The 27,034-nt window shown below is 36.3% G+C and overlaps 1 protein-coding gene across 1 annotated transcript in view; it reads right to left on the bottom strand.

Moving 5' to 3' along the window:
• Positions 1 to 7,098: 7,098 nt before the first annotated feature.
• Positions 7,099 to 27,034, bottom strand: part of Chsy3 (chondroitin sulfate synthase 3) — a 230,061-nt gene continuing 210,125 nt past the window's right edge. The window contains exon 3 of the mRNA XM_036205226.1: positions 7,099 to 9,512. Within this exon, the coding sequence (XP_036061119.1) occupies positions 7,950 to 9,512 (1,563 nt within the window). The 3' untranslated portion in view covers positions 7,099 to 7,949. The remainder of the gene's footprint in view (positions 9,513 to 27,034) is intronic.

Here is a 27,034-nt window from a genome sequence, read left to right as displayed (position 1 = left end):
TCCTGCTTCACAGAAATGTCTGCCAGGTTATTCTAGGCCCATAGGCTGAAGATGGATGCCCCAATATTAAAGAAGAACCTCGAGGTGACTGTCCAGGCAGTCAGAGGTGTCTGTCATTTCTTAGTTTTAGAAGTCGCTTGCTGTGCACTTCCTGTTTGCTGAGGTAATATTATATCTATCTTGAGTCTCTGATGGTATTGAAGATTATATAGTTATACTATAGTTTTCCTTGGTTATGATAGAAAGTAAATTAGGTGTAAAACTTTGGACTCATCAAGATAATATAGATAACAGATTATTTTCTCTGAATTTTCCAAATACTAATGGATTGGTCATTGTGATTGTATTTCTTACTTGATAACTATTCTTATTATATATGGTTTTGCATTGTTAGAGTTAAAACCTTTCATTTTTTATTTAGATAAAAAGGGGGAAATGTTGAAGGAGAATTGTGTATATAGCCAATCTACTGTGCCAATAAAGCAACGTTGAGTCAAAGGATAGAGTCAGTGATTGGCTGATTGTGATTAGCCATAAAGTTCTTGGAGGATTGAGGAAGTTGCTAGAGAAGACAGGAGGAAAGGAGGGAGGGGTTCTGGGGAATTTCCAGGGCTGGTGGTTCAGGAAAAAAATGGAGAGAGGGTCAGGCAATCACTCCATTTTCCTTTGATTTATCAAATCTTAATCTCAATTTCTGTTTTTATTATATTGGAACAAATTAGATTATTACATCTGGCAGCCACAGAGATTTAAAGAGATTTTTATCTCTTTTTAAGTGGAGAATGTTCAGAGAAACTGACTCACAAAAGAACTTCATTTACATAAAGTGTGATGTTGCAAACTGTTTAAGAATATTTGTTGTTTCAAAAACAATGACATTTTCCCACATGACTCAGTCAAATTAAAATTCAAATAAACATAGTAACGAAACAACTTTAAGGAATACCCAGGAGCCTAGGAGGTTGAAAGCAATGAATCATACAACTCAGAAAAATAGAGTAATACCTTTGATAAAGTTATTTATATTTAATAAGTAAAGACTGCAGATTTTGTGTCTTAGAAGCCCACAAATATGTGAGCTTCCTTGCAGAAGACAGGCATTCTCTAAAGTCTCACAGGAATTTGTCTCTGAGTCTCTTTTCATGATCTACTACTTTTCTCTTAAGTGCTGTGTGTTGACTAATCATTAACTGATGTTAAATAGCCATGGGAAGAAGTCAAAATGTAGAGTAAAAACATAAAACTCTTCTCATGTCATCAGTTTCTGAAGATCTGAAGAAATCAGTTTGAATGAGAGTACTCTATTGCAAGTTAACATTAACCACTATCCAAACAATGATTTGAACAAAATGAGATGTTAAACCAAAATACAGTCCCAAATAAGACATGAGTGCACACTCAAGGAAAGAAAAAAGGAGGGAAGATTTGAGAGGAAGGATAAATGCTGGCCTGTTACTGGCATCAGTGTATCTCCATCCTGCTTGGAGTGCTGGATTCGCTAAAGGTAGCAGGGCAAGTGGACACTCCTACCACCTGAATTGTTCTAAATTGAAAGATGTGCTTTGGATATAGTGTTGCAAAATGAATGAAATTCATCTAGAACCAATGAAGTCCCAAGTGAAACCTGGACATTTATATTTTGGATAACACAATGAATTTTTTTGTTTCTGATTAATTTTGCTTGTCTATAACATGAGAATAGTGGTGCCTATTTTATATATTATGAGGTTGAAGGGAGATAGTGTTACATAAATAAAAGTGTAAGTAAAAATGCACTAAGCAAGAGTTGCTGTTATAATAATGCTAAATAACATAAACGGATTTCTTTACTTTTCCTGCTTATTAAAATGACCTTTCTTGAAATGACAAAGGGGAGAAATATTTGGAGACATTGTAAATTTGTCAGATTAACTCCACATTAGCTAGGGGATTCGGTGTGGAAAATATCAATGCTTTATGAACAATGATAATGTCTAAGTCCTGTTTGAGTTTTAAGCTCATTAAAAGAATTCTGATTGTCTTGTATAATATATGACAATATAAGCATTATAATCAAGAAAGCAGTGGTAACTATATAAAAATCAAGGCTTTACCTTCTTATTTCCAATATAATAGTACCTTTTCAGAAAAACATATTTTATATGTGATTATATATAATATATATACATGATTGCTTCGCAAAAGCAAAATAGCTTCTAAAACTATACACTAAGATTTATTCATGAAATTCATTTCTTAATGAAAAATTTATTCAGTAAATATTTTGATGCAATATTTTTTCCATTAAATTCAGGGTTCAATATTGAACAGATTAATTAAGGAATATGAGCATTTGAGGGGGATATCTCTGCCTTCAGTCTCTAGTTTAAATGCTCACCAGGGTATAGAAAAGCTGCTGGGCTTCCAATCAGCTTCCTAGGAGAAGTGCTTTCCAGCATGCTTTCAATAGACCAGGATTGCTAATAAAGAAAGTTGAAAATATCATATGAATATCATCATTCAAGCTCATGAGTTACACAATACTATCTCCTTAGACTCAGCATGAGAAACTTGTTTTCTAAATTGTATAATGCTTATATCAAGTCATTCCTGGGTGTGAAAGACAAAAATATAAGTAAAATACTGAAAGGTATAGGCAGTCATAAGCATGATTAAATATCATGGGACATATGAGGGAAGTGGAAAAGATGAAAATAATATACCTCATTACCACTCTATCTTTAATGTTTTAATTTCCTTCAATTGAACTTTGCTTAAGAAATGGATGTTTGAGAAATTTAGAGGAGTGGGGATAAATTTTAGGGTGGTTTGGTAATGGAATGCTTACTAGAGTAGGTATAGAATATTCTTGTCGGTGGGAACAGACCTGAAGGGTGGGGGTATTTATTTTTATTTTTTTATATAAACCTTTGGCACTCAGTTTATTTGATCAATGTTTAGTGTTGCATGTCTTCACAGCTTTAGCGTTTTGACTGGAGAATATTTTGACCAAATAATTTCTCAATAAATATTTGCTAACTGGTTAATGTGGTGGATAGCATGAGTGCTTGCATCTTTGTCAGTACTGCTGTGTGTTTATGTTCATGTTGGAAGTGTCTCTTTTTATAACAGGAGCACTTCATACAACATTTTATCAGTTCAATTTCATGTGGACCCAGTTTTTCAAAATGTTACAGTAGAGTTCCAAAAATGTGTAAGTATACATAATATATCAACAAACTCTATGAGCAGTTTTTGTCAACCTGTAGAACTAATATATTGATTGAGTTTTATTAAGATAAAACTTAGTATGGAGTAGAATCCCACATGTGGCTCAAAAGCTGGTGGGTTTGTAGATATGTAGAAAGAAGAGGGACATGGACAATTGGAAGTGAAACTGAAGTTGACACTAGAATGTCCTGGCAGGCAGCATGGTTTCAGGCTTGATCCAGATGCAGCTTCATTGCCATCTGGGGAAATGAATCATTGCTGGTGTCTCACATCATCCTCACCATCTGTCATGGCAAACTTGGCAGCAGGACTGGCATCTGAGTGAGGCTGTAAGGCTGAAAGAAGCTGGACCACACTGGCTATAGAGGCTTCTCCATGCACTGTTGATGTCCCTGAAGGATACTGTTAGTCAGCACAGACTCAAGTCTCTAATATGGCATGCTAAAAGTGATTAAGATGTTGAAAGGAAGGGGGCAGGGGAAAGTAGGCAAGCCAGCAGCAGTTAAAAATCCCTTTATTGTCCTTGAGAACATCATCTTCTCAGTTTATCCTGTAACATCCCTCAACCCAGGGTACTTTCTGAAAATGATATGCCTTTAGTAATTAAGCATAAATTAGAAAGGCAGTGTAGAAGTCTCTGGGGTGTTAGCAGTAGAGATGCTAGTAGAGTAAAGCACACTAGCTTCCTTTAGTGTGTGGCACCACAGGCAATTGTCAGAAAGCAAGAGACAGCAGGAAGGCAGTGGTACCTTGGCCACATAAGCAGAATGTATAGAAAGCTTTGTTTCCACATCCAAATCATATCATCAAGGCAATACGAAGCTACAGATATTTTATGGGCTACTGGAGATTTGCATTTCTGTATTTATTTGCATGAACCAATTTGCTATTGAGAATGGAAGCAGAAAATCTCCTGATCAAGGTCTACCTACAGTATTCTCCCCAGGAAAATGTAATGAGCCCTAGCTGAATGAACTTTTGAACAATCAAGATGGTAGAGAGGAATCTTATACAATGAGTCCTATTCTTAGAAGAAGAAAATATTCGGAGTTAAACCAGGAAACTAATCAGTTGCTCCAGCCATGGTGCTGGTGCCTTGGGCCTTCTCATACTAAAATGTTACTTTATTATTTAAGTTTCTGGTGAACATTTATTTACTTGTTTGGATTATGAGCACATAGTTAAATACTTCATTCCTCTATGTAGCTCTCAAACTATTAATTATTTATAGTGGGCTCAACTCTTAGATCCAGAAACATTTTGTTAATGACAGTGTGCTTATTTCAAGTCTGTGTGGTAACATGCCATCTTTCATCAGTGTGGAATATTTCTGCACCTAGCTGGCCAAGATGAAACAGAAAGACAGATACTGGCATTATGAATTTTGAGATTTTTTTTGCTGGAGTCCAGTGGCATATGCACGTGTAGACAGCAAAATGATTCTCATCCCACAGCAGAGCCCTGTACCAAGGTTCCAACAAAGTGGGAGAGGATTATGAAGAAAGTTGAAGGATACAGCAAGCTTAGCTTTCTCCAGAGGAACATTTGGCAAAAGAACCAAATTCAAGGGTGGATCAACTACATCTATGGTGACAGCTGACCTTCGTTTTCCTTTGATTTTTATATCCTGCCCAATACCTGAGAAGCCATGTTCGGCAGAGACCCGAGGCAGGTGCTTCCCATTCAAATATCTTTTAGCTTAAACATGCAATCTATAGAGTCCCCTAATTGATGAAGACCTCCATTTCTTCTTTTGTTGAATATATAAAATATTCTGAATAATCTTGAGAGCTATTATGAGGATTGTACTTAGGAAAATTCAAGCAAAATGCATTGCATGTTGTTGAGTGAGTAATCAGAAACCTATAGTGATACTGAAGGACACGGAACATTTTTAGGGTGATGTTCATAAAAATAATATTCACAGCTATCCAAATGACAGAATATGGTGCTTGTATTAGTGAGAATACCTAGTTTTTGCTTCTGACCGCATTCACATTGTGTTTTCCTTAAACCATAACACACTGAGAAAACAGATACCATGTAGACTGACAGAGTCAATTTTACTAACACCATGACCCTTAAATCTTCAGTCAGGAAATACTGCATTGCCTGAAAAGAAATTGTTGGAAACTCATGTCAAATTATAAAACAGATTTTAGATGCACTTATGTTAGTTGCTCACTGTGGTGTGCTGGTTTATAATTACAGTCAGATGAGATCCTTGCAGCCCTTCATCCCTTCTGTACACTTCGATAAATTAACAGAGCCTCCAGCCTACTCAAAGACTTATGTTCACCTACATAATGGTGAGAGCAGCTGAAATAGTCTTCCTCAGGGAAGAGTACACCAGTTGGTTACCCAATACCAAACGCTGAGCCCTGAAAACATACATCCAAGTAATGATACACAGACCGAGCAGGTTCTATTTCAAAAAAAAGCGGGACAAGGATTTGAAAAAGTGTAAAGAGGGTTATAAGGGAAGGAAGGGAAGAGGAAATGGTAAATTATATATAATCTCAAAAATAAAAGAAGCAAAATAATAAAATTAAAATAGTGCTTTGTCCCTTGGTTAATTCCACAACTTAGAATGTTTGAAATGTGGTGTTTATGTTTATTATTATTATTTACTAAAACCCTTTTGTATCACTCATTTGTGTTAAGGAAAAGAGTAGGCTCTGTTAATAAAAAAAAAGTAATCATGATCATTTGGTAATAATTATCCAAAATAACTGACTGAATGTTAATCCATTTGCTTTTTAAGAAAATAAAGTGTGCAAAAGAGCTAAGTTATGTAATATAAGAAAGTAAGCTATTAAAATAAGTATTTGTGAAAGCCAAAGACAATGTAAGAGCAGAGATCAATTTTAAATTGATGGTCCTGTCAAGATGAACATTTTAAAAATGAAAATGTCATTAATTCCTTTCTGGTGGACTCAAAATTATTAAGATTATATGTTTAGAGAGGGAAATTTCCATTCTGTTTTTCTCAATACCAAGTAATGTTATTTTGAAGCCCTGGAAATATTTTCAGTAAAAAAAGGTTGTTACCAGGTTAGGACCCTTCATAGTTTGGTGGCCTTGTGGCTGTCTGTTCCAAATGAGGCCAATAATTTGTGAGATAAATTAACTGACACAAATTGTTTTCTTTTTCAATGAAAAATGAAAGTCATCTGATTTACTTTGTTCATAAAGAGTAAAATGTAAAAGATATATAGTTTCTTCGTTAGAAAGTAAAGATAGGTATGAAGATACATGTAAGCCAAAACTGTGGTCTGTGTTGGATCAAGAAGGTCTGAGTTGGAATGTACAACAGCCAGATAGTTGTAGGTATTTAAATGTTTTGTTTAATTTTGTGTAAATATATTACCTGTCTGCAGAATGATTTTTTAAAATGTTTCATGAGACTTCCTTGCATAAGTATATAGGTATTCATTCTCTCTTACATTTCTTAAATATGACAGTGTTTTTCTAGAAGGGACCTCATGGATTCAGTCAAAAGAAAAAACATCATGAAAAATGAGATATTTCCCTAGGTGTTTTTTCCATAATTGTAAAATTAATCTTATTTTTTATTTCCCCCAGGATTGTTACATTTTTATATACTTTCCAAGGCAGATTCTGAACTATTCTTTTGTGGTTGGACAAACCACAGTCTTCAGAGACTGTGAAGAGTCTCCTTTCAGATGTTGCATTATTGGGTTTAGAATTAATTCCTATGAATCACTTACGAAGCCTGGGAATAAGGCAGAACACAATGCATTTCCTATGATCCCATAGTGAAGACAGCATTGTCCCATCTACTGAAGTCAGTCCGTTTTTTGGTGAACATGACCCTAAAAATTACATCAAATAAGACAGAAAGGAAACAAAACAGTTTTGACAATGTTTTTGAAAAAGAATACGGTTATACCTGTATTTTATTATAAATAAACAGGTTCTGTCATGTTTTATCTTCTTGCCAGCAAATGAAGGACATTGTTTCATAAAGCTTCTAAAATGCACATGAATATTTCATTAAATCATATTTCCTTGTGAAAATAAAGTTCCTTCGCATTTATAGCAGACAGTTGTGAGGAGTTTGTAATTGTAAGACCAGGGTAGCCAGTACCGGTTGCTTGTGGAACAGTACTCCTCAATTTTTAAAACTTTTTCTTAAAAAATAAACATACAATCATAGGTGTTCATTTACTTTAAAAATTCTAACGATGAAGAAAATTATTGTCTATATATTTAAGTCCTTGTATAAATTACAAAACTCAAGTTTATGTCACAGAGTCCCTTCCCCATAGGAAGCATAAAGCACTTTTGTGGTACCTTTCACCAGTAAATATTTGTATCACATTGAAGTTGACAAACAAAAGAAAAGTCAATATTGCATCTTTAAGCCCTAAGAGAACATTCTTCTAAGCTGTCTCTTGCGATGAATGAGCTTCCAAAGTCATTTGATTGCCATGATTTAACTCAATCTCAAATAAAGTTATATAAAAGTAATACATTTATTGACTTCAGTAGAACTCTGACTGTGAAATATCAGTGAACTTCAGACTCTTCTTTCTTGAGGTCAACAAACACCCTTTGGAAGACAACTAAGAGTACTTTAAGACCAGGACAACAAAATAAAATTATAACAACAACAACAATAATAATAATAACAATAAAATAACAACAATAAAATAAAAACAGCCAACACTGAGGTAAACTCCCCTTCCAAAAGGCAATGTGTGTTGCCTGGACTGTCAGGAGAGAGTTCGATTGTCCCTGATACCCAAATGTTTTGCTAACCAGAGTTCAGCCAGTTGCATGGTTGAGGCAAAAGTACTTGCTTTGGATCCTAAGCACATCTTATACTGCTTAGGGTCCAAGTTAGGATCACAATGAACTGGATGGAAAATATGCACCACTCCTACTTCTTGACTTCTGAAGGGTCGTAAGCCAGATAGGATAACTTTGTTGTAGAGATCTACATCTTCCAGTCCCCAGCCTTGAATTGAGGTATCGAATCCACCTGCACCCAGTAGATCACTTTTGTAAATACAAGTGATTCCATAGCCATAGTCTCTCCAAAATCCAGTTTCCTTGGAGAATACAAAGTCATCCTCTGTGGGAGGATTTCCCATGTGGGCCACCTTTGGGTCGTACTGGCTAAAGATGATGGGGTAGTATACCTGTTGCCCCTGAATTGTATTGTCTCTACATCGCTGGAGAAAGTCTCCTCTAAAGATCAAGTCAACATCACAAAATAGCAGCAATGTGTCATTGTCAAACTGAGAAGAAGCCATTTCAAGACCAAGACCTCTGGAAAACTCCCCCTGCATGGGAATCAGCATCATTTCTGCATTAGGGTACCTATTCTGATAGTCTTGTATCAGCTCAATGTGCTTGTCGGAATCTTGGCCAGAATCCCCACTGAAAAGGATGATGACCAGCTTTACATTTTGCTTTGGGATAAGACAGGTACTTTCAAAATTTTCCATGAATCTCAAGAAAGTATCATACCTTCTAATGAGGGGAACAAGAATGTGTACTTTCTTTTCTTTGTGCCCTCCTATTTCTTTGGTCTCTTGAAGAGAAGAGAGTGTTTTTAGAGAATTGGATATTAAGGAGAATGGCTGAGTGTCACTGTTAATACTCTCCACCAGGCTGTTGACATCGAGTTCCTCCATTTCTCTGAAGAAAGGCTTGCTAAACAACTGCTGAAGATAGGCATGGCGCCTCACAGGCACAGTCAATTTCCTTCCTTTGTGCCTTTTGTACAAGAGGAGCAGATCCAAAATGTACTCCACCCCATGCATGGGATCAACCCTGCGGTAGCCATACTGAATTTCCTTGAAGTCAATGAGCCGGCCTCTACTCTTGGCATTCTCATTGATCATCTCCATCACCTGCAGGACGGTGTCATCCAGGGCTGTCCTAAGGATGCTGTTGATGTTCTGTCGAGGAGGCTGGTTCTCTGCAGCTGAGTAAAGCAGCTTCCCAGTCAGGAACTCCCACTCGATGACCTCATTTCTCTCCCGTGGCTGGAAGTGGTTGAAAGAAGGCATCACTCCCAGCTGCTGGTCTTCTTTGCTCACTTCACTGTTGCTGAGCTTGCTCATGAGTGCACTTTCCCTGTGGAGCTGGATGGTGCGGTAGCGGAGCTCGGAGATCTTGCGGCTAAGCATGTAATTATGCAGTCTGTATTGGTACGCGGGCCTTTTGTTTGGATGAAGTGTAATGGCTGCATGGATTTTGCTATTGTGAAGGTCTTGGATGTAACCCTTGCGATTGTGTTCGTAGTTTTCATGGAACAGCTGTTGCATCTGAAAAGTAAAGGCAACCAGAATGTAAGACTGAAAAGGAAAATTAGCATGAAAATCAAACATTTAAATGAAAATATTTAATAAATATTTACCAATTCGGCATTCTGTGGTTAATATGCTTCATGAATGTATACTTATATGAAATCACAAGTTTTATTTCTAAAACCAACAGATAAAATTGTATTTATCATGTATAATATGAAGTTTTAAAGTATGTGAAATTAGTGGAGTGACTAAACATAGCTAATTAGCATATTTGCTATGCCATAGGTATCATTTTACAAAATATATCCTTTAAGCATATACTGCATTATTATCAACCTCATCCATTGTTTTATATAGTAGAGCCCTTGACCACAGTGTGTCAATGAAACTTTTATCTCACCTCTCCTTGTAACCACTATTTTACTTTGTGCTAATTACATCAACATTTTATTTCCACTTGGACTCAGGTAACAAATGCCAAGAACATAACAGGGAATACTGTAAACCAATGTTTTATATATCTTCAAGTATTTTGTTTCTCTCCTTTTCCAGAAACCAGCCCCAAATCTTTCAAATATTTCCATAATCTCCTAGTAGACCCTTTAGAAGCACAGTGGACATACCATGGGTATCTCTAAGAGGATGTTCAGTGAAAAGTAAGACAAGAAGCCTATTGGTTGGAATGGCGGGAATAGGCTCTTTGCCAGATGATCATTTAGTGTCCTAGCACACCAGTTTCACTGAGGAAGTTCTTGGTAAGAGGCTGAGGTAGACTGCTGGTGTCAAGTTATATTCAATTAGACATGCTTGACACCCTATGAACCAGGAAAGTTTTCAGCTCATCTACAACAAATTTACTAATCCAGAAACCTAAGTGAAAATACATAGTTTTAAAACCAGCATTCAAACTTGTAGCTCACACTTCTTCCTTTGACAGGAATCAAAAGCAATCTACCACACCCATCATGATAAGAACTGTTAAAGAAGGAACTTCTGTAGTGAGGGCTGAGTAAGACACTGATCTATAAATATATGTAATATATACATATAAATATATGTAATAAATAATAGTAATATGTCATTGGGAGTCATGTTATGTTCATTTAGCAGAATAATAGTAGTAGGTTTTTCTCTGGGCACATAACCTATCTACTCTGAGAATCTTAATCTCATTAGCAATATCAGGTATGTTTTCTATCTCATAGAGGTGACCTTAAATCCAATTGAAAGTGGTTGTCAGTCCCCTGATGTCTGTGCCACGATTATACCAGTGTGCATATCTTGCAGAGACGTTATTCTTATAGCTCACAAGGTTCATAGTTAAGTAAGGTTGATTATTATTTTTCTCCTTTAGCAGCATATATAGTACCTTCTAGCACTATGAATGCTAGCAAATGGGGGTAAGCTTCCTGTTGAGTACAAGCTAAATTTTTCCATATTCTATACTGAAAATGTGTGATGTCTTCAGGAATAGGATATTACCATCATGTTTTGGAGGGTAACTACAGTATTTGGGGATTCTATAGGACCTTATTAGTCAATGATTCAAAAAGAGGTAATACAGTACCTGTACTGGGGGACTGGGGGATTTATTGGTAGCATTTGGTGTCTAGTTGGGGATAGAAAAAATTCTCAAAAGTAGCTTATTTATATATATTTCAGATAATGTAGTAATCATGATAGCATCTTCAATATATTTTTTACTAAGAATAATATAGCTTATTTTTCAAATTTCTTGCTTTCATATTTAGAGTGGATCAATCTATACATGATGGACAATTAAACTAAGAGCTATGCTTTGGAACCAGCTGGGATAAATATACACAGGTTTTGAACACTGGGCTCTATCATGTCTAGCAGATTTCATAGTCAGTCTATTTAATCCTTTATCTCCTCTATACAATGGAGAAATGCCAACTACTCCAATGCTTATTGAAATTGCATTAAATAAGATAAAAGCATGCATGACTTTTAGCATTGTAGCCTATCTAGTAGACAGTATTCAGTAAACAATAATTACGTGGAAATGACTATTCAAGGACATGGCAACTTTATTTTAAAATTGTGCCTGTTTTTAAATTAGGAGTCTTCAGAGAATTAGGATTGCACCTTCAGTTAACACATGCCTTTATTTTCATGCTTATCAATGCACAATTTGAAAGTTGGCTACATATCGTCAGTGCTTCAGGACACTTAATGTACTATTGGCATATTAAATTACAAAAAAAAAAAAGACAACATTGTGACTATTTCACCAAATTAAAATTTGTGGGGATTAAGTTGATTAATTAAGAGTCCATTAAGAAAGATAAAAGAGTTAAAACTAAATGGAACATATCATATTCACATGGAGTACAGCAAAAGTTGAGAAAAGAATGTAAAGTTTACATTTGGAAACTTGCTTGCCTGAGGTGATTTACAACTTAGAGTTGAATTTGCTTGTTCTTCAAAGAATTATCAGTTGAATTTGTGGCAGCATCATGTTACAAAAACAAAATCACAGTTGTAATGATGCCAAGAGCTCCCGTTACCCACAACCTCAGTGTCTGAGAGGCTATAAAAAAACCTATTAGGAAAAGTCAGAAAAGAACACAACAAATGTCCAGAGATGGTTTAATATGAATTATCATTACACTTTACTATATTAAGTTCTGTCTGCATTTAAATTTATTAGTAATGGAAATATAGTGTGTATAATTTATGGAATGATCATAGATATGCAAAAGAAAAACTTTAAAATCCTTTAGGTACAGGAAGGAATTGAGTATTTAAAAAGACACAAGGTCAGTATAAGAATAGCAGAAAGCTGATTTATTAGATTTTAAAATGATTATACAACTTTATCCTTTTACTAGATACCATTAAGCCATACAACTGCAAAAGAATTTCTGAGAATGTAAGTTATTTACAAACAATAATGTTGGAAAGAAAATACACCCAACTCCAATTTAAAATGGTATTGCTAACTAAAAAAATGTTGGGGATTTCCATGGGCTGCTGAGGATGAGAAGGTCCATCTGAAGGCAACTGGTCCTTGAAAGCCATGCAGGGCATTGCCTGTGGTAAATACTCCCACAGACAGCATAGTTCACAAAGCTCTAGGAAAAGAAATGGTCTAAAAACATTGAGCACAAAACCCCTCATTTATGACTTGGATGAAGACACTCACATGAGAAACTCAGGTAGAATCAACCCCAGGGATTCAACATCTGTTTCAAAGAAGTAGAAAATACAGAGATACAGAAGGAATGAAGTACAAAAAACAAGTTTTCCCATGGAACAGATTTAATATTAGGCTGCAGAGAAAAAAATCAATGTCTTGTCTTTGTTGAAATTAGCAAGTACACAGCTGTTTTGAACACACTTCCAAGATAAATCTAAGGTAAATATCTTGCCTGGTTCAAAGTATTTCTTTCTGAGATAAGTCATTTTTCTAAGAAAGAAAGATAGTGTAACAAATACAAAGCCCTATTTTAAAAATCTACAATGAAGAAATACCACTTCTCTCAATCCCCATAAAACACATACACACACACACACACACACACACACACACACACACACACACACGGAAGATAAATAATAAATAATAATAGATTAATAAATAATAATATAATAAATAATACAGTTAATCAATTTTTAAAAAGACAGTGTGCTATTGAAGTAAAACTCTATCTATATGCTAAAGTCACATAACTGTATTCAAAATTCAATTAACTCAGAATAGTTTTAAAAAGAGAAACAACAAAACCTTTGGAAGAAAGAAGAAGTTTCTAGCCAGCTTCTCATGAAAATGGCAGCCTTAGCAGTGCTTGCCATGTTTCCTGAACTAAACACTGACAACGAGATGATTTTGCAAATATATACATATAAGGTAAATAAAATGTGGGAACACTGTAACAGCCGCAGATAAAGAACAATTGGGTTCAGGATGTCAGAGAAAACTGACCCGCAAAACTGCAATGGAAAGAAACTGGGACCAACTTGAATAAGAACCCGAATGGGAATCTATAGAATAGTAGAGAAAGTAGCTAGTGTCAATGTTATCAGACAGAGCAGGCAACTGCCCCTTTGTGTACCAAAATATGTGTTTAAAAACATTTTATACAATCTGTGGAGTGGACACTCTTGTCTCAGCAGACAAGAGCCATTCATATTTTCCAGAAACCCTAACCAGAATTTACCTTAAATTACCTCATCTCCTGTGTGTGTATGTGTGTGTGAGTGTGCATGTGTGTGCCTGTGCATATGGAGGCAGAGCTCAGTATTGGGTGTCTTACTCAACTGGTCTTCATTGTGTATTTTTTAAATAGTACTTTTGTCTATTCTTTAAAAATACATTTACACTGCATACTTTGATCACACACACACACACACACACACACACACATATATATGTCCAACAGTACCTACCTCTAGCCTATGTTCCCCACACAGTTTCTCTCCTAACTTCATATCGTTTTTATTACTATTAAGTCCCCGAGTCCAATCAGTATAAAACATGTTAGATAGCATTGTGACATTTTCTAGAGAGGTGTGCTTTCTTCCTCCTACCTTGCCTACCCTCTGCTACTCCACTCTCTTCTTCTATAGCTTCCAGTGCCCTCATTCATTTCCTTGTTCATGGCCATGTGTCCTTTGTCTACTCTTCATCCTTCTTCATGACCCAGTGTTACTCTCTGGGTCTCCTTTTCTAGATATTTAGACTTTAACCACACTTACACATGTTTACATGAATACACATATACATTACAAGCTAGAATATGTAGACCATTTTTTAATCATATTGTATTTTATTCACCTCATTTAATGTTATACTTTTAAGTTCCATCCAATCCATTTTCCTGAAAATCTGATGACTTTGTTTTTTCTTTACAGCTGAATATCCCATTATGTATATGTACCACATTTTCATTAGCCATTCATCTTCTATTGATGACATCTAAGGTGGTTCTATTTCCTTTCTATTTTGAATACAGTGTTCAGAAACACAGTTGCACGAATATCTCTGCAACATAATACAGAATTTTGGGGGGGGGTATACTTAGTTTTGAGACAGGATCTCTCACTGAACCTGGATCTCACAGATTTGGTCAGACTGACTAGCCAGTAAACTCCATAAATCGTTCTATCTCTGATCCCCACAGTTCTGGTTCTGCAAATATGTACTTCAGCTAGGCTTTTCCATGAGTGATGGTGACTCAGACTCAAATCTTTTTGTTTGCTCAGCAAGCACTGTACTGAATGAGCTATCTTTGCAGACCTCCTTAACCTTAATTTTAAACATTTTGTTCAAGACACCAGCCATTTTTATAGAAGCAGACTTCAAGAACATATAAACAGGAAAAAAATTAAGTAATGTCATCAAAAAGATGAAGGAAAGTATTGAAAATATTATTGTGACATAAGGTCATGCTGATGATTTTATATATATATATATATATATAATCAAATGCTCTGTTACACTTCTCTCTATATATACACCAAGGACCCTCAAACAATACACAGCAAAATTTAAATGAAACAGTAGAAATTTAAATTTAAAGAAAAAGAGATAGTAATTGAAGGTGATTTAAAGAACCTAGAAAGTTAAACCAAAAGTCATAAAATTAAAAAAAATAGTTGACAGAAGTTTAGAAAATTAACAGATCCATCTAGGAGGTTTGTATGCTGCCAGAGGACAGTCATTTCAGAAGAGTCAACAAAGAAACAGGCCAAGAATTATTAACAAAATAATTCATGAAAACTCCCTCCAGATGCAGCAGATGAAGGGCTGGTTTTCCCAAATTGAGAAGATTTATTCACCAAAACCATAAAGGTGGATCAACTCATGGAATGTAAATCAATGAAATGTTATGATCCTGTGGTAGAGAATATGCTAGAAGCTTGCTAGGAGAAGAGGAAGAAGAAGCTTAGGGACTTGAATGTTTTCTGACTTCTCAAAAAGAAAAATAGAAACAAGATAATGATTGTTTCAAAATTTGATGGAACAAGGATGTCAACCCTGAACTGCCTGTCTCAACAGCAGGAGATAATAAGGTCAAGTTCTTAGTTTAAAAAAAAAAATCTCTCTAGCACATTTCTCAGAAAACTGTTAACTGATCTGTTTTACCAAACAGAGAGGAAAAACAAGAAAAAAGAAGACACTTATAAAAACAGGGACAAGAAAAGCAAGGAAAATTAAACTGATTATCATGGAGAAGTTTGTAAGAGGAAACTACCTATACATAATTGTAAATATTGTATGTCCTTTATGAAGGGACACAGGGCAAGATGTATTTGTGCAGTGGATGAGGGAAGGTTCTACCTTGTTCAGTAAGCCTCGATACATGGGAGTACAATTGGATGGTTACAGGAAAATTGTCTTTCCTTAGCAGTTTCCCTGTGAAAGGTGATGACCGGTCCATTCATACAAAGATTTTAATAAGCTCATACGGATGTTGTGAAATAACTTAATTTTGAATTAATTTATAAAGACCAATAATGTTTGAGGAAATCCTTTTGAATGAAAGGGAAATAAGAGAAGAAAAAAAACAACATAAACTCAATCGCTAAATAGATAAGATAGAGAAAAGACAATCCTATCAATAACTTCATAAAATTGAGAGAGTAAGAGAAAGGGGTTGTAATAAAGAAATAAAAACTAGATGATGTAAAATAAGAAAACATTCTTAGAAATAAAAAAAGCTTGATGAATAAATCATTAGTTGGGAAAAGGCAGGAATCTTTCACTTTTCATTATAACTCTGAAAGCATTACATAATGTTTCAATCACTTTGCACATAGATTTAGTATAAGTGAATTTAAACCAATAACTAATTGTATACATATACTTTTTTGATAAATATTAGCCACACCTGTTTTGTTAGAAACCATACTAGGAAGGTATCACATTTTATGTTGAGTTTCTTGGTCTTTTTGGAGTTGACTTTTGTGAAGGGTGAGAGATAAGGATCTGGTTTTATTCTTTTGCATATGCTATTCAGTTTGACAAGCACCATATGTTGGCATCTGTTCTACAATGTGTCTGGAAAATGCTGTTACACTGTAGTCATCTGATGGAGATTGTGTTGAATCTGAATATTTCTTTTGATAGGGTGGCGATTTTTATAGTATTAATCTTGCCAATCCACGAGTATGGGGGATCGTTCCATCTTCTGGTGTCTTCAAGAGTGTAAGGGCCAGAGGTGGTGGATGACTCCGAGGAAAGAACATCCTCTAGACATGGGTAGCTGCACATCTGAACTCAGAGTGATTATAACAGCATGCACAATACCTATGCAAGCTCAAAGAAGACCAAATCCCTACATGAAATGGGAGGTGAGCACAAAGTCCTACCCTTAGCCAAGGAGCTACTAACAACTTATAGTTGCTGGGGAGGAAGAGAGAGATAAGAGTGTAGCCCTAAGGAGTTGGTCACACTCCACTGGAAAACCCATACATCCAAGATTATATGGGTAGAACAATTTTGTTTTAATTGATGTTGGGGAGAGAAGAAAAGGGAAAAACAAAAACAAAAAACAAAACTTAATGTTTGGTGTGTAAGGAAGGGTAGCCATGCTTCTGGGTGGGGTTGGGAGAGGGTTGAATTTGCCAACACACACTTTTATAAAATTCTGAAAGAAGTAACAGTGGGGGTGTTTTTTTTCTGTTTATATTGTTTTTAACATTAAGAAATGGCCCTACCATGTACAGGTACTATTTCCATCACCCATTCCCTTTACAGGGAGCTCGTACATTTCTTTCCAAGGATCTTTTCTTCTGTTTCCCAGCTAGTGCCTTTGTTTTCACTGTCTTCCTTTCCTTCAGTAAACCAAAGAACATCACAAATAGGGTCACCTTTGTAAACCACATGAAAGAAATTCCAGTCTCCAAAGAACTCAGAAATTCTCCTCCTGTATTTCTTGATAGTACTGTCTCGTGTAGAAACATTTGCTATTTCTTTCCTATGGGATTTTAAATATTCTGAAGAAAAGATCGATTCCTATTTGTTTGTCTCATGATAACTCAACCAGTGGATGTACCTTGCAAGTTAGCACTCAGACAGAAGCCGCACCATCAGAGATGGACCTGGCACAGCAGGCATTTGAGAGCATGTAGCTCACCGAGTACTCTCAGCATTTGCTCTGTTTATCTGAAGTGCTTAGAAAAGAACATGTCACATAGTAATGGCAATAGAAATCACTATTTTTATTGCACTCACTTCTATAGTCATTTGCTTATTCTGATATTATTAATGAAAGTATTTTAAAAAAGTAAATAAGAATGGCCTTGGTCAAATTTCCTTTAGAAAATTTCACTTACTATTTGATTTATCACCTGAAGATTAGAAAACTAACAATTCACATCATGAAGTCTTTGGTGAGATAAAGGAGAAATGAGAGACCAGGCCACGACTGGGAAAGCTGACTGTGAACATCTTTGATGTTCTCCATTAAGGAGAAACAATGGCATAATTTTTCTCTAGTAAGAAGAAATTTTCCTTAATTTATTTGTGTAAGAAAGCATTTCATTCTGCTGATTTTTCTCAGATATCACAACGTTTTTCTGAAAAGAAATGATCCTCTGCGTTGCAAGAATCTGCATATATTTCTTTAATATAAAATTACGAACTAGGGCAAGTAGGTTTTCTTCTATTAGGAAGTGGATACTTCACAATTAGAATGATTACGAAGGCTTATAAGACAATAATGAACCATTAACACAATGTAAAACATAATAGTGACTATGTATTAAAGACTTTGTAATTAGCTCTGTGAATATTTAAACTTATGTCATTTTCTGTGATTTAGTTAAATAATACTGATGACTAAATGGAGAGTACTGCTGCCCTAATGCAAATGCCTAATGGTGCTTCTTTTATTTTATAATATTAGAGAGAATATAAGTCCTAAGAGGAACAGTGGTTTCTCCAATTAATACCATTATTCTTCCTTAAGGGCTGTCTTCAGACATTAACAGGAATGTGCAGAAAGTGTGTCCTAATTCTCTGTGAGAAAGACAACACAGAAGGCACAGCTTGATTTTAAATCTTAAGGAGAAGTAATTTTAGACAAAATCATTTAATTCCACAATTACAGAAAATAATTTAAAGTTGTCATGGGATGTACACAGTAAAGAAGCATTTGAAAGCCATGAATTAGTGTAAGCATGACAAAATATGCCCCTTTACACATCATTTATGTTTTTGACATACACTACTGTTTCATCATAGAGATTTAGGAAAATAATAGCACTTTGCAAATAAGCATAATTAGTCCCTGAATTGTGCTTTTAAAATTCACTGTGCAACATGGAATAAGACTGCATGGAACAACAATAACAACAACAACAAAAAAAATGAGAACCCACACACCCACCCTCCCACACACACACAAAAAGCCAAATGAGAGAGTTGAGTCAGGTGAGAGACTTTCACTGTGCTGACTATGAAATTTAACTATAGGCTATAAGATGCTGCCTTAGTTGGGAATTCTATGTTGTGATGAAATACCAAAGCAACTTGGGGAAGGTTTATTTCATGTCACAGATCACAGGCTATCATGAAGAGAAGTCAGGGCAGGAGCTTAGACAAGGGATCTGGAGGCAGAAACTGAAGCAGAAGCTGTAGACAAACACTGCTTACTGGTTTGCTTCTTCTGGTTTGTTCAGTTTGCTTTCTCATGTACTCTGGGACCCCTTGCCAAAATTGCCACTGTCCACATAGGCTAGCTCTTTCGTATAGATCACCAGTTGCGAAAGTGACCCATAGGCCAATCTGATGAAGACGTTTTCTCAATTGAGGTTCTCTGAGTCCCAGATGACTCTTCCTTGTGTCAAGATAACAACACAAACACAAAGAAAACACCACCACATACACACACACACACACACACACACACACACACACACACACACACACACACTAACCAGGACAGATACTACAGTAGGAGGGTGCTGGAGAGTGGTGGTTACAGAGGATCTGTATCTTGTTTGTATGAGCGTATGTGACTCAATCACTATCTCAGAAAGCTAAGAAAAAACAACTACAATTCAAAACTTGAAATAAAGTGTTTTACATTTTTCCTCTTCTTGAAATACAGTGTAGTAAAAGGCAGATTTTGAAAAGCAATAGCCCCAAGGCTGCATATGGAATCATGCCAGTGTTTTGTCTCACTTTAGTTGGCAAGTTCAACACTTTGAATGAATTTTAAATTGAATAATGTTAAGTGGGCAGCGCATTTTCAGGCCTCTCAACTTACTTCATGTTTATTTTATACTTTTAATTGGCTTAAAGTCATTTGTGTTTTTAGATATTATTTTAAAGTCACAAAACTTACTATTTTTCCTTTGAAATCATGTGACTGCTACACCATGGAATAAATTTGAGGACACACACACTTTACTAGATGCTATAAGCTACACACACACACACACACACACACACACACACACACACACACCTACTATCTCATGATGCTTCTTACTGGAATTATCCGAAGTAATGCGGTTAAGCACATACATTCAGCAAGAATGGTATATGTCAGGAACTGGAGGAAGAGAAAAGTGAGCTGAAATAGATTGGATACAGTGATCCAGTTGTTCAAGGCAGATTCCAGAGACCTGGTGTGTAACATGTGTAGTGCCCTTGTCATTACCGTACTGTACACTATACATGTGAAATGTAGCTCCATTTATTTTGCATGATGCTCTAATTTCCTGAAAGAAAATTCCCACCACGCTCTGACTATAACTCTGTTAGAAGTATTTACACTTGGGTCAGTTTTGTGTATGGGTAAGATTTCTCTCCCGAACAATAACAACAGAAAAGGTTCTCTATAACCATTGGTTAAGTTTTCCACACTATATTTCAGAGAAAGGAAAAGAGATTTTTGCCAACCAGACAAAGCAATGACAGAGAAGACTGCTTTAGAGAGCGTGAAACAGCAGCACCTCTGGGCAACTGCATCACAGCTCTGAGGGTACCAGGGTTGTGGTTCTCTCAACAAAGCTATGAAGCCACGGCTGTGTCACTTGCACCCAGGAATCCCTTTCAAAAAGGCTTACTCTGATCCATTTCAGGGTGAGGACTGTGCTAACTCTGTATGATTTCAAAGGGGGTATGTCGTTTGTTTAATTAGCTAGTTCATTCTTGCTTGAAATCCAAACTGTGTACCTACATGGGTGGCTTATGCCATTAAAACAGATATCTCATTGTATTTTGCTAGATATTTTAGTTTCAGAAGTTAAAAGAATTTAGAATAAATACAGCTGTTAGGTAATAAGCAAGATAGCTCAGAGATATGCCTAGAAGATTTTTCACGGAGTTTTCTACACAGTATATATTCAATACTGCATGGAAATACTTTAAGCACACAGAAAATATCTCACAACTATTAACTATCAGTAACTAATGCAGACCCCTCAATGAGGTATGTTCTGGACATCTGATACCTCAGGCAAATACAAAGATTTAGAAGTATAAAGGAATGACCAAATTAATCATATTTCTGTTTATAATAACTCATATTGATGATACCACTGGTTTCTTTTTCTTTTCTTCTCTTTTCTTTCTTTTTTTTTGTTATTGTTTTTTTCAAGACAGAGTTTCTCCATGTAGTTTTGGTGCCTGTCCTGGATCTCACTCTGTAGACTAGGCTAGCCTCTAACTCACAGAGATCCGCCTGACTCTGCCTCCCGAGTGCTGGGATTAAAGGCACACGCCACCACCACCTGGCCAATGGTTTCATTTTGCACAGTTTGAACTGCCATTATGTGTTCAACCACAATTAAAAAATATTAAATAGAAAATACAAGAAATAAACAATTATAAGTTTTAGACTGAAGGCTCTACTAGGTAGCATGATGAGATTTCATGATGTTCTCTGGGATAGGAATCATTCCTTTGTCCAGCAGAGCCACACTGTATGTACTACTGACCTGCCAGTCATTCAGCAGCTATATGATTACTAGATGAAGCCTCATAGTTTTGTAATGGTGGTCTTCAGTAGCACTTGTGCCTAACAACAGACAGAGGGCACAAGAGCATCCATGGAGCACTTCCTTTACATGAAAAGATAAATGACTGACTTTATACTAAAAGGGGAAAAAATCTGATGAGGTTGTTAGGAGATACGCTAAGAAAGAAACCTACCCATTGTACTGTCAAGAAGGAGAAGAGAAACCTGTGCAGGTGTTGCCACCGTACAGTGGATGCTGAGTGTTTTATTATTATGAAAACAACATCAGAGCGTCAACTCAGGCCATCTACAGTGCTGGTGGCCACTGTTGCTGTTCTTCAAAAAGCATCTACCAAGGATATGGCAACTACTATGATCTGTTGTTAGTTTAATGAAACACTTTTCCCATTTCTTAACTAAAACTATTCTTTTTTCGGAGTGAGTTATCACTCTCATAAACTTAGAACCAACCATGGTCACAAAATTAGTAACTAAACTTGCTTGATTGTCTCTATGCCTTACTTACCTGACACACATCCAGGTAATGCCATATGCACACTTCCTGATGCACAGCTAAGAAATACTGATTGGTTATCTAAATCCACTGACTTTATTTTCCCTGCAGACGTTGAATTCTTTCTTCATAAACTGTCAAGTAAAATCTCCCATTCACTTTGTCCTTTAGACTTCTTATTTACCCATGAGTTATAATAAAAGAGGTAAAAAGTGTTTTTCCAGGTGCCATTCTATAAACGTTTACCTACCACTGACTGGTGTAATATTAAGATAACCTCTGTCTTCATTGATGAATTCATTTTCTTCTAAATGTTTGATGTGCACCATAACTAGTAATAGGCAATGGGAAGGGGAGTGGCTTTAACTTCCAGAACAGGCTTTTAAAAGTTAAAATATGTAGAGTAGGCACAGACTACTCCCATTATTAGCTTCTGTAAATGTTAAGTCTTTAGTAAGCATCAATAGTGATGCTATAATGAACTTTAGGGAAACTTGGACAAATAGTAACAAAATGTAGCCACTTCTTACCAAATAAAAAGAGGGTCATTATTCAATGCAACAGATTTATGTCTAATTTTGCCTGCAGAAAAGTTTTATATTAAAATATATTCTGAAATAAAAATGAGATATATTTTCAAGACTTTAGAGCAAATATTCTATGTCCATGATGTATATTACAGAGTAGCAGACATAAAGTATTATTAAATAAGCCACCTAGGAAGATAAACTTCAGGACCATGTACAGAGAAGATAGTCAACAAAGATGGAAGTCGGGTGTGGTGTGATGGTGCGTGTCTGAAATTCTAGCTCCCAAGAAGTTTGGGTCCGTGAGTCTACATGGTGAGAAACTGTGCCTCAGATGAGGAAGAGGAGAAGGAATAGTAGGAATATGGAGCTAAGGATGGGGGGGGGGGTTGCTTGGGAGAGGAAGAGATGGAGCTGAAGAGGAGAAAGAGGACAGGAGAATAAAGCTGCTGAGGCTATAACAGAAATAATCTAATTTACATAAATGTGGACTCCATAAAAAAGGACAAGATAGCAGAATTGATAATGTCAAAATTCATTTCAGCCTCTTTGCCTGAATATCACTGAAAGAGGACTTGGGTATACCCTGTAATTCAACTTGCTTTTAGTTAAATTTTAGCAGCACTGATTCAGGTGTCTGGCAGCAGAGGCATATAGCATTGGTATCCTGCTTACTTTTCTACTGCTGTGCCAAAACACTGGGTCCAAGACAACATATAAAGGAAGGTGTTTAATTTGGAGCTTACAGCTTCAGAGTGTTGGAGATCATGACTATCATGGTGGCAAACACTGCAGGAGGCAGATAGGTTTGGAGTTAGACTAGTTTGGAGCTGAGAGCTTACACCTTGATCCACAAACACCAGACAGAGAGAGCTAACTGGGAATGATGAGGGTTTTTGAAACCTCAAAGTCTGCGCCAAGTGACACACCTCCAACAAGGCCACACCCCCCAATCCTTCCCAAATTATTCCACCATTTGCAGAGCAAGTATCAAAACATATAAGCCTCTGAGGGCCATTCTCATTCGAACCAAAACTCCATCTAACAGGATAAAAATGTTCTGTGAAAAGCTGCATTTCATTATCTGATACAGGAGAGGTGCCTTTCTGTTAATGTTCATACCTTCCAGGGAGAAAGTTGCCTTTGTCTGTCCCTCAAGCCTCTGGTAAAGTTGTTTTTCTTTTTTCATACCACCCTATAAAATGATATACCTTTCATATTTAAAAAAATTAGCTGCAGAACTATTTCTTGGAAATGAAACTAGAAAGATATGAATCATATGACTTTCTAATTAGTAATCTTTCTTTAGACATAACAATATAAAACTAATGATGTGGATTTATGAGATTAAAAATGCAGAGCACTCCATCTTTGCAACATTCTTGGTACCTGCCCATCTGATATGCCTCTTAGGACTCCCCACATAAATCTTACACCTCAAAACTGGACAAGATGGTTTTTGATGTTGATGGCCCCCTTCTTTGGGTTGCTTGCTTTCTTTAAACCAACAACTTGTCCTTGAGGTGGTGGTCTTCTTGGGCAGTTAGTGGATTTTCATGTATGGTATCATTTGCAAACTTGTCCTGAGACAGTGTTCCTGACAGCTTGCCTGTATCCCTTGCAGCTATAGTCATTTGCTCATTTACAGTTATTTAGTTTCTAATGGGGTCATGTATTACAGATAAGGAAACAACAAAAGCACAAATACAGTTCCTGCCCTCATGGAACTCTCTAGGATGAGATACAGCAAGACATACATGTATGCTTAAGCAGCTGAATATGTTTGATAGGTGGTCATTCTACTCATTGAGCAAACTGTACTTGCTGCATTAAATGACCACATGCATTTCCAGCAGGCCTGATACTTTGTAAAATACTTATAATTAGTTTGAGTGCATATACTCCAAAAATATTTGTAAAGAATACAGGGATCAGAATTCTAAAACACAATAATCCGTTTTAAAAACCTTAGCCTACTGGGCGGTGGTGGTGCATGCCTTTAATCCCAGCACTTGGGAGGCAGAGCCAGATGGATCTCTGTGAGTTCAAGGCCAGCCTGGTCTACAGAGTGAGATCCAGGACAGGCTCCAAAGCTACACAGAGAAACCCTGTCTCAAAAAGAAAAAAAGAAAAAGAAAAAGAAAAAATACTGTAGCCAATTGAATAGCTTTTCATTCTTAATATTTGCTATTTTCAAACTTGACATCATGAGTCAACCCTTCAGAGGCATTTTGTGTTCATATTATATTAATAAAACTCTACAGGCAAAATAAAATCTTCCAAAGTAGGAAGGTAATTGGCCCTGAATTACTTTTTCATTAAATAAATGGCTCCACACCATAAGGCTTAATCTTATAGCAGTCATCACATGCTGGAATGTTCTTAGCCCATGCCCTGGACTCTATGGCCTAATGGAACTTGAATCCTTCTTCCTAATGTTACTACAGTCATCATTTATTTGGGAGGTCAAAGCCTAGATTTGAAGACTAACACTTTTCTATGTTTGACATGTATGTGTACATTTCTTACCACAAAGAATAGATTCTTATACTGAGTCATGCAGGACTTTCTATTTTACCATACAATAAAGTCAAAGATTTTTGCAGCATTAGAAATTGGAAAATTGTGAAAGAAATAAGCTTTGTCTTGGTTATTTCTTTAAAACACACTTTCCTATACACTCCAGTTTGTAAGTTGTGGGAGATGTGCTAATACTGCAGTGATTGCTCCAGGGACAACTCCTTCATATTCAAAAGGCATACTTGGTTTATTCAGTGCTGAAGACTGAACCTGGGGCTTTGGGCATGCTAGTCAAGCACTCTACCAACTGAGCCACATCTCCAGACACAAAGGACAATTCTCAACATCGGGATTTGGTATTTTTCCCAGGCTTCTAAAGCAGTGGTTCTCAACCTCCCTAATGCTGAGACTCTTTAATACAGTTCTTCATGTTGTGGTGACCAAAACCATAAAATTATTTAATTGATACCTCAGATTTGTAATTTGCTACAACCCACAGGTTGAGAATGGCTGTTCTAAGGGTTCAAGGGGTTCAAGTGAAAAAAAAAAAGTAGATTTATACTTAATGCACCTGTAAATATGTCACATGTTTTAAGGCTTTTGTGCCTTATTTAAGTAATCTACTACTCTTCTATCAAGGCTGATGGGTCTCGTACAACTTTTTCTTCTTTTTGTAATTGATGCAGCCATCCACACGCACAAAAAGGTATTAGAGAGCCACTGTCCTTCCATTTGTGCTACCACAATGTGAAATAGCTTCTCAGATTTTAAACTGATTCTACAATCAGGCCCGAGTCCATAACATTAATGATCTCTGCACAAATAAATGAAGGATTGCTGCAAAAACCACACTGAATGGGAATGACCGCTGGTTGAAAGGCCCTCGCCATGTGCATGGATGCCCAGAATCTTCTGTTGAAGAATCAGAAGAAAGGGTTGGGGATTTAGCTCAGTGATAGAGCGTTTGCCTAGCAAGCGCAAGGCCCTGGGTTCAATCCTCAGCTCAAAAAAAAAAAAAAAAAAAATCAGCAGAAAAATGGGGTTTCTGTAGATAGACTTAAAGTTATGTGGCATTATTACTGACTTTGGGTAATTATTTAAGCTGCTTAAAGAAAAGAACAATCAACATTTCCATACATTGCTCTGTTCTTTATTCAGCCTTTGTTTGTACATGCCTATTCTGAACCAAGACCCTGGCTATAGGGGCACATGCATGTTTTGAGATCTGCTCTTTCATTTCTTGTTTGACCCTGGACACATTTTCTGCTTTAAGGAACAGTAGTACTCCCAGATTGTTCTCTGTCCTGTATGAAACCAGCTTAAAGCTGTCTGGCATGGAGTATGCTAGGAGTCTTGTTACTTGGCTGGTTAAAGAGTCAGAGGAACTAGAAGTTTTTTGTGAGATTGTGTCTCCTAGAAACACAGAGAGGTTACCCATGAACTCTCATTAACATGGCTGCCTAAACCTTAACTGACACCAATGGACAAGCTAATATGGAAGGGGTAAAGCTCCAGGAGCATCAAACCTGGGTGAAGAACTACAGGCAAATGAAAAATAGGGGACAAATAATCTTCCCCAGGGAAGAACCTCCCATTTGGTTACCCAATGCCAAGTGGTCAGCCCTGACATCTTATACATACTGGCAACATTAAACAGATTTATGTATTTAGGAATGTATATGGATATACACATATATGGATATGGATATGCACATTTATTTATGTATTTAGGAAGACATGGGTATATTCACTTATATGTATTTATGAATTGTGTATGTGTGTATGAGAGAGTGAGAGTGTGTTTGTGTGTGTGGGAGGTTGAAAATTAAAGCTGTCATGAGTTTGAGAGAGCAAGGAGGGGTGTGCATGGGAGAGGCTAGAGGGAAGAAAGGGAAAGGAGAAATGATATTATTATAATTTCAAAAAGTAAAAACTAGTGTAAACAATTCACTGTGTATATGCATAGAAAATCATCCTGTATGCTCTAAATGTATATAATTCAGATGGTGGAAGAAAAAAAGCAAAACAAATAAATAA

This window comes from Onychomys torridus, chromosome 13 (assembly GCF_903995425.1).
Source record: "Onychomys torridus chromosome 13, mOncTor1.1, whole genome shotgun sequence".
NCBI lineage: Eukaryota > Metazoa > Chordata > Mammalia > Rodentia > Cricetidae > Onychomys > Onychomys torridus.
Note: the sequence above shows the minus strand (reverse complement) of the source record. Positions and strands in the feature narration are given on the sequence as shown.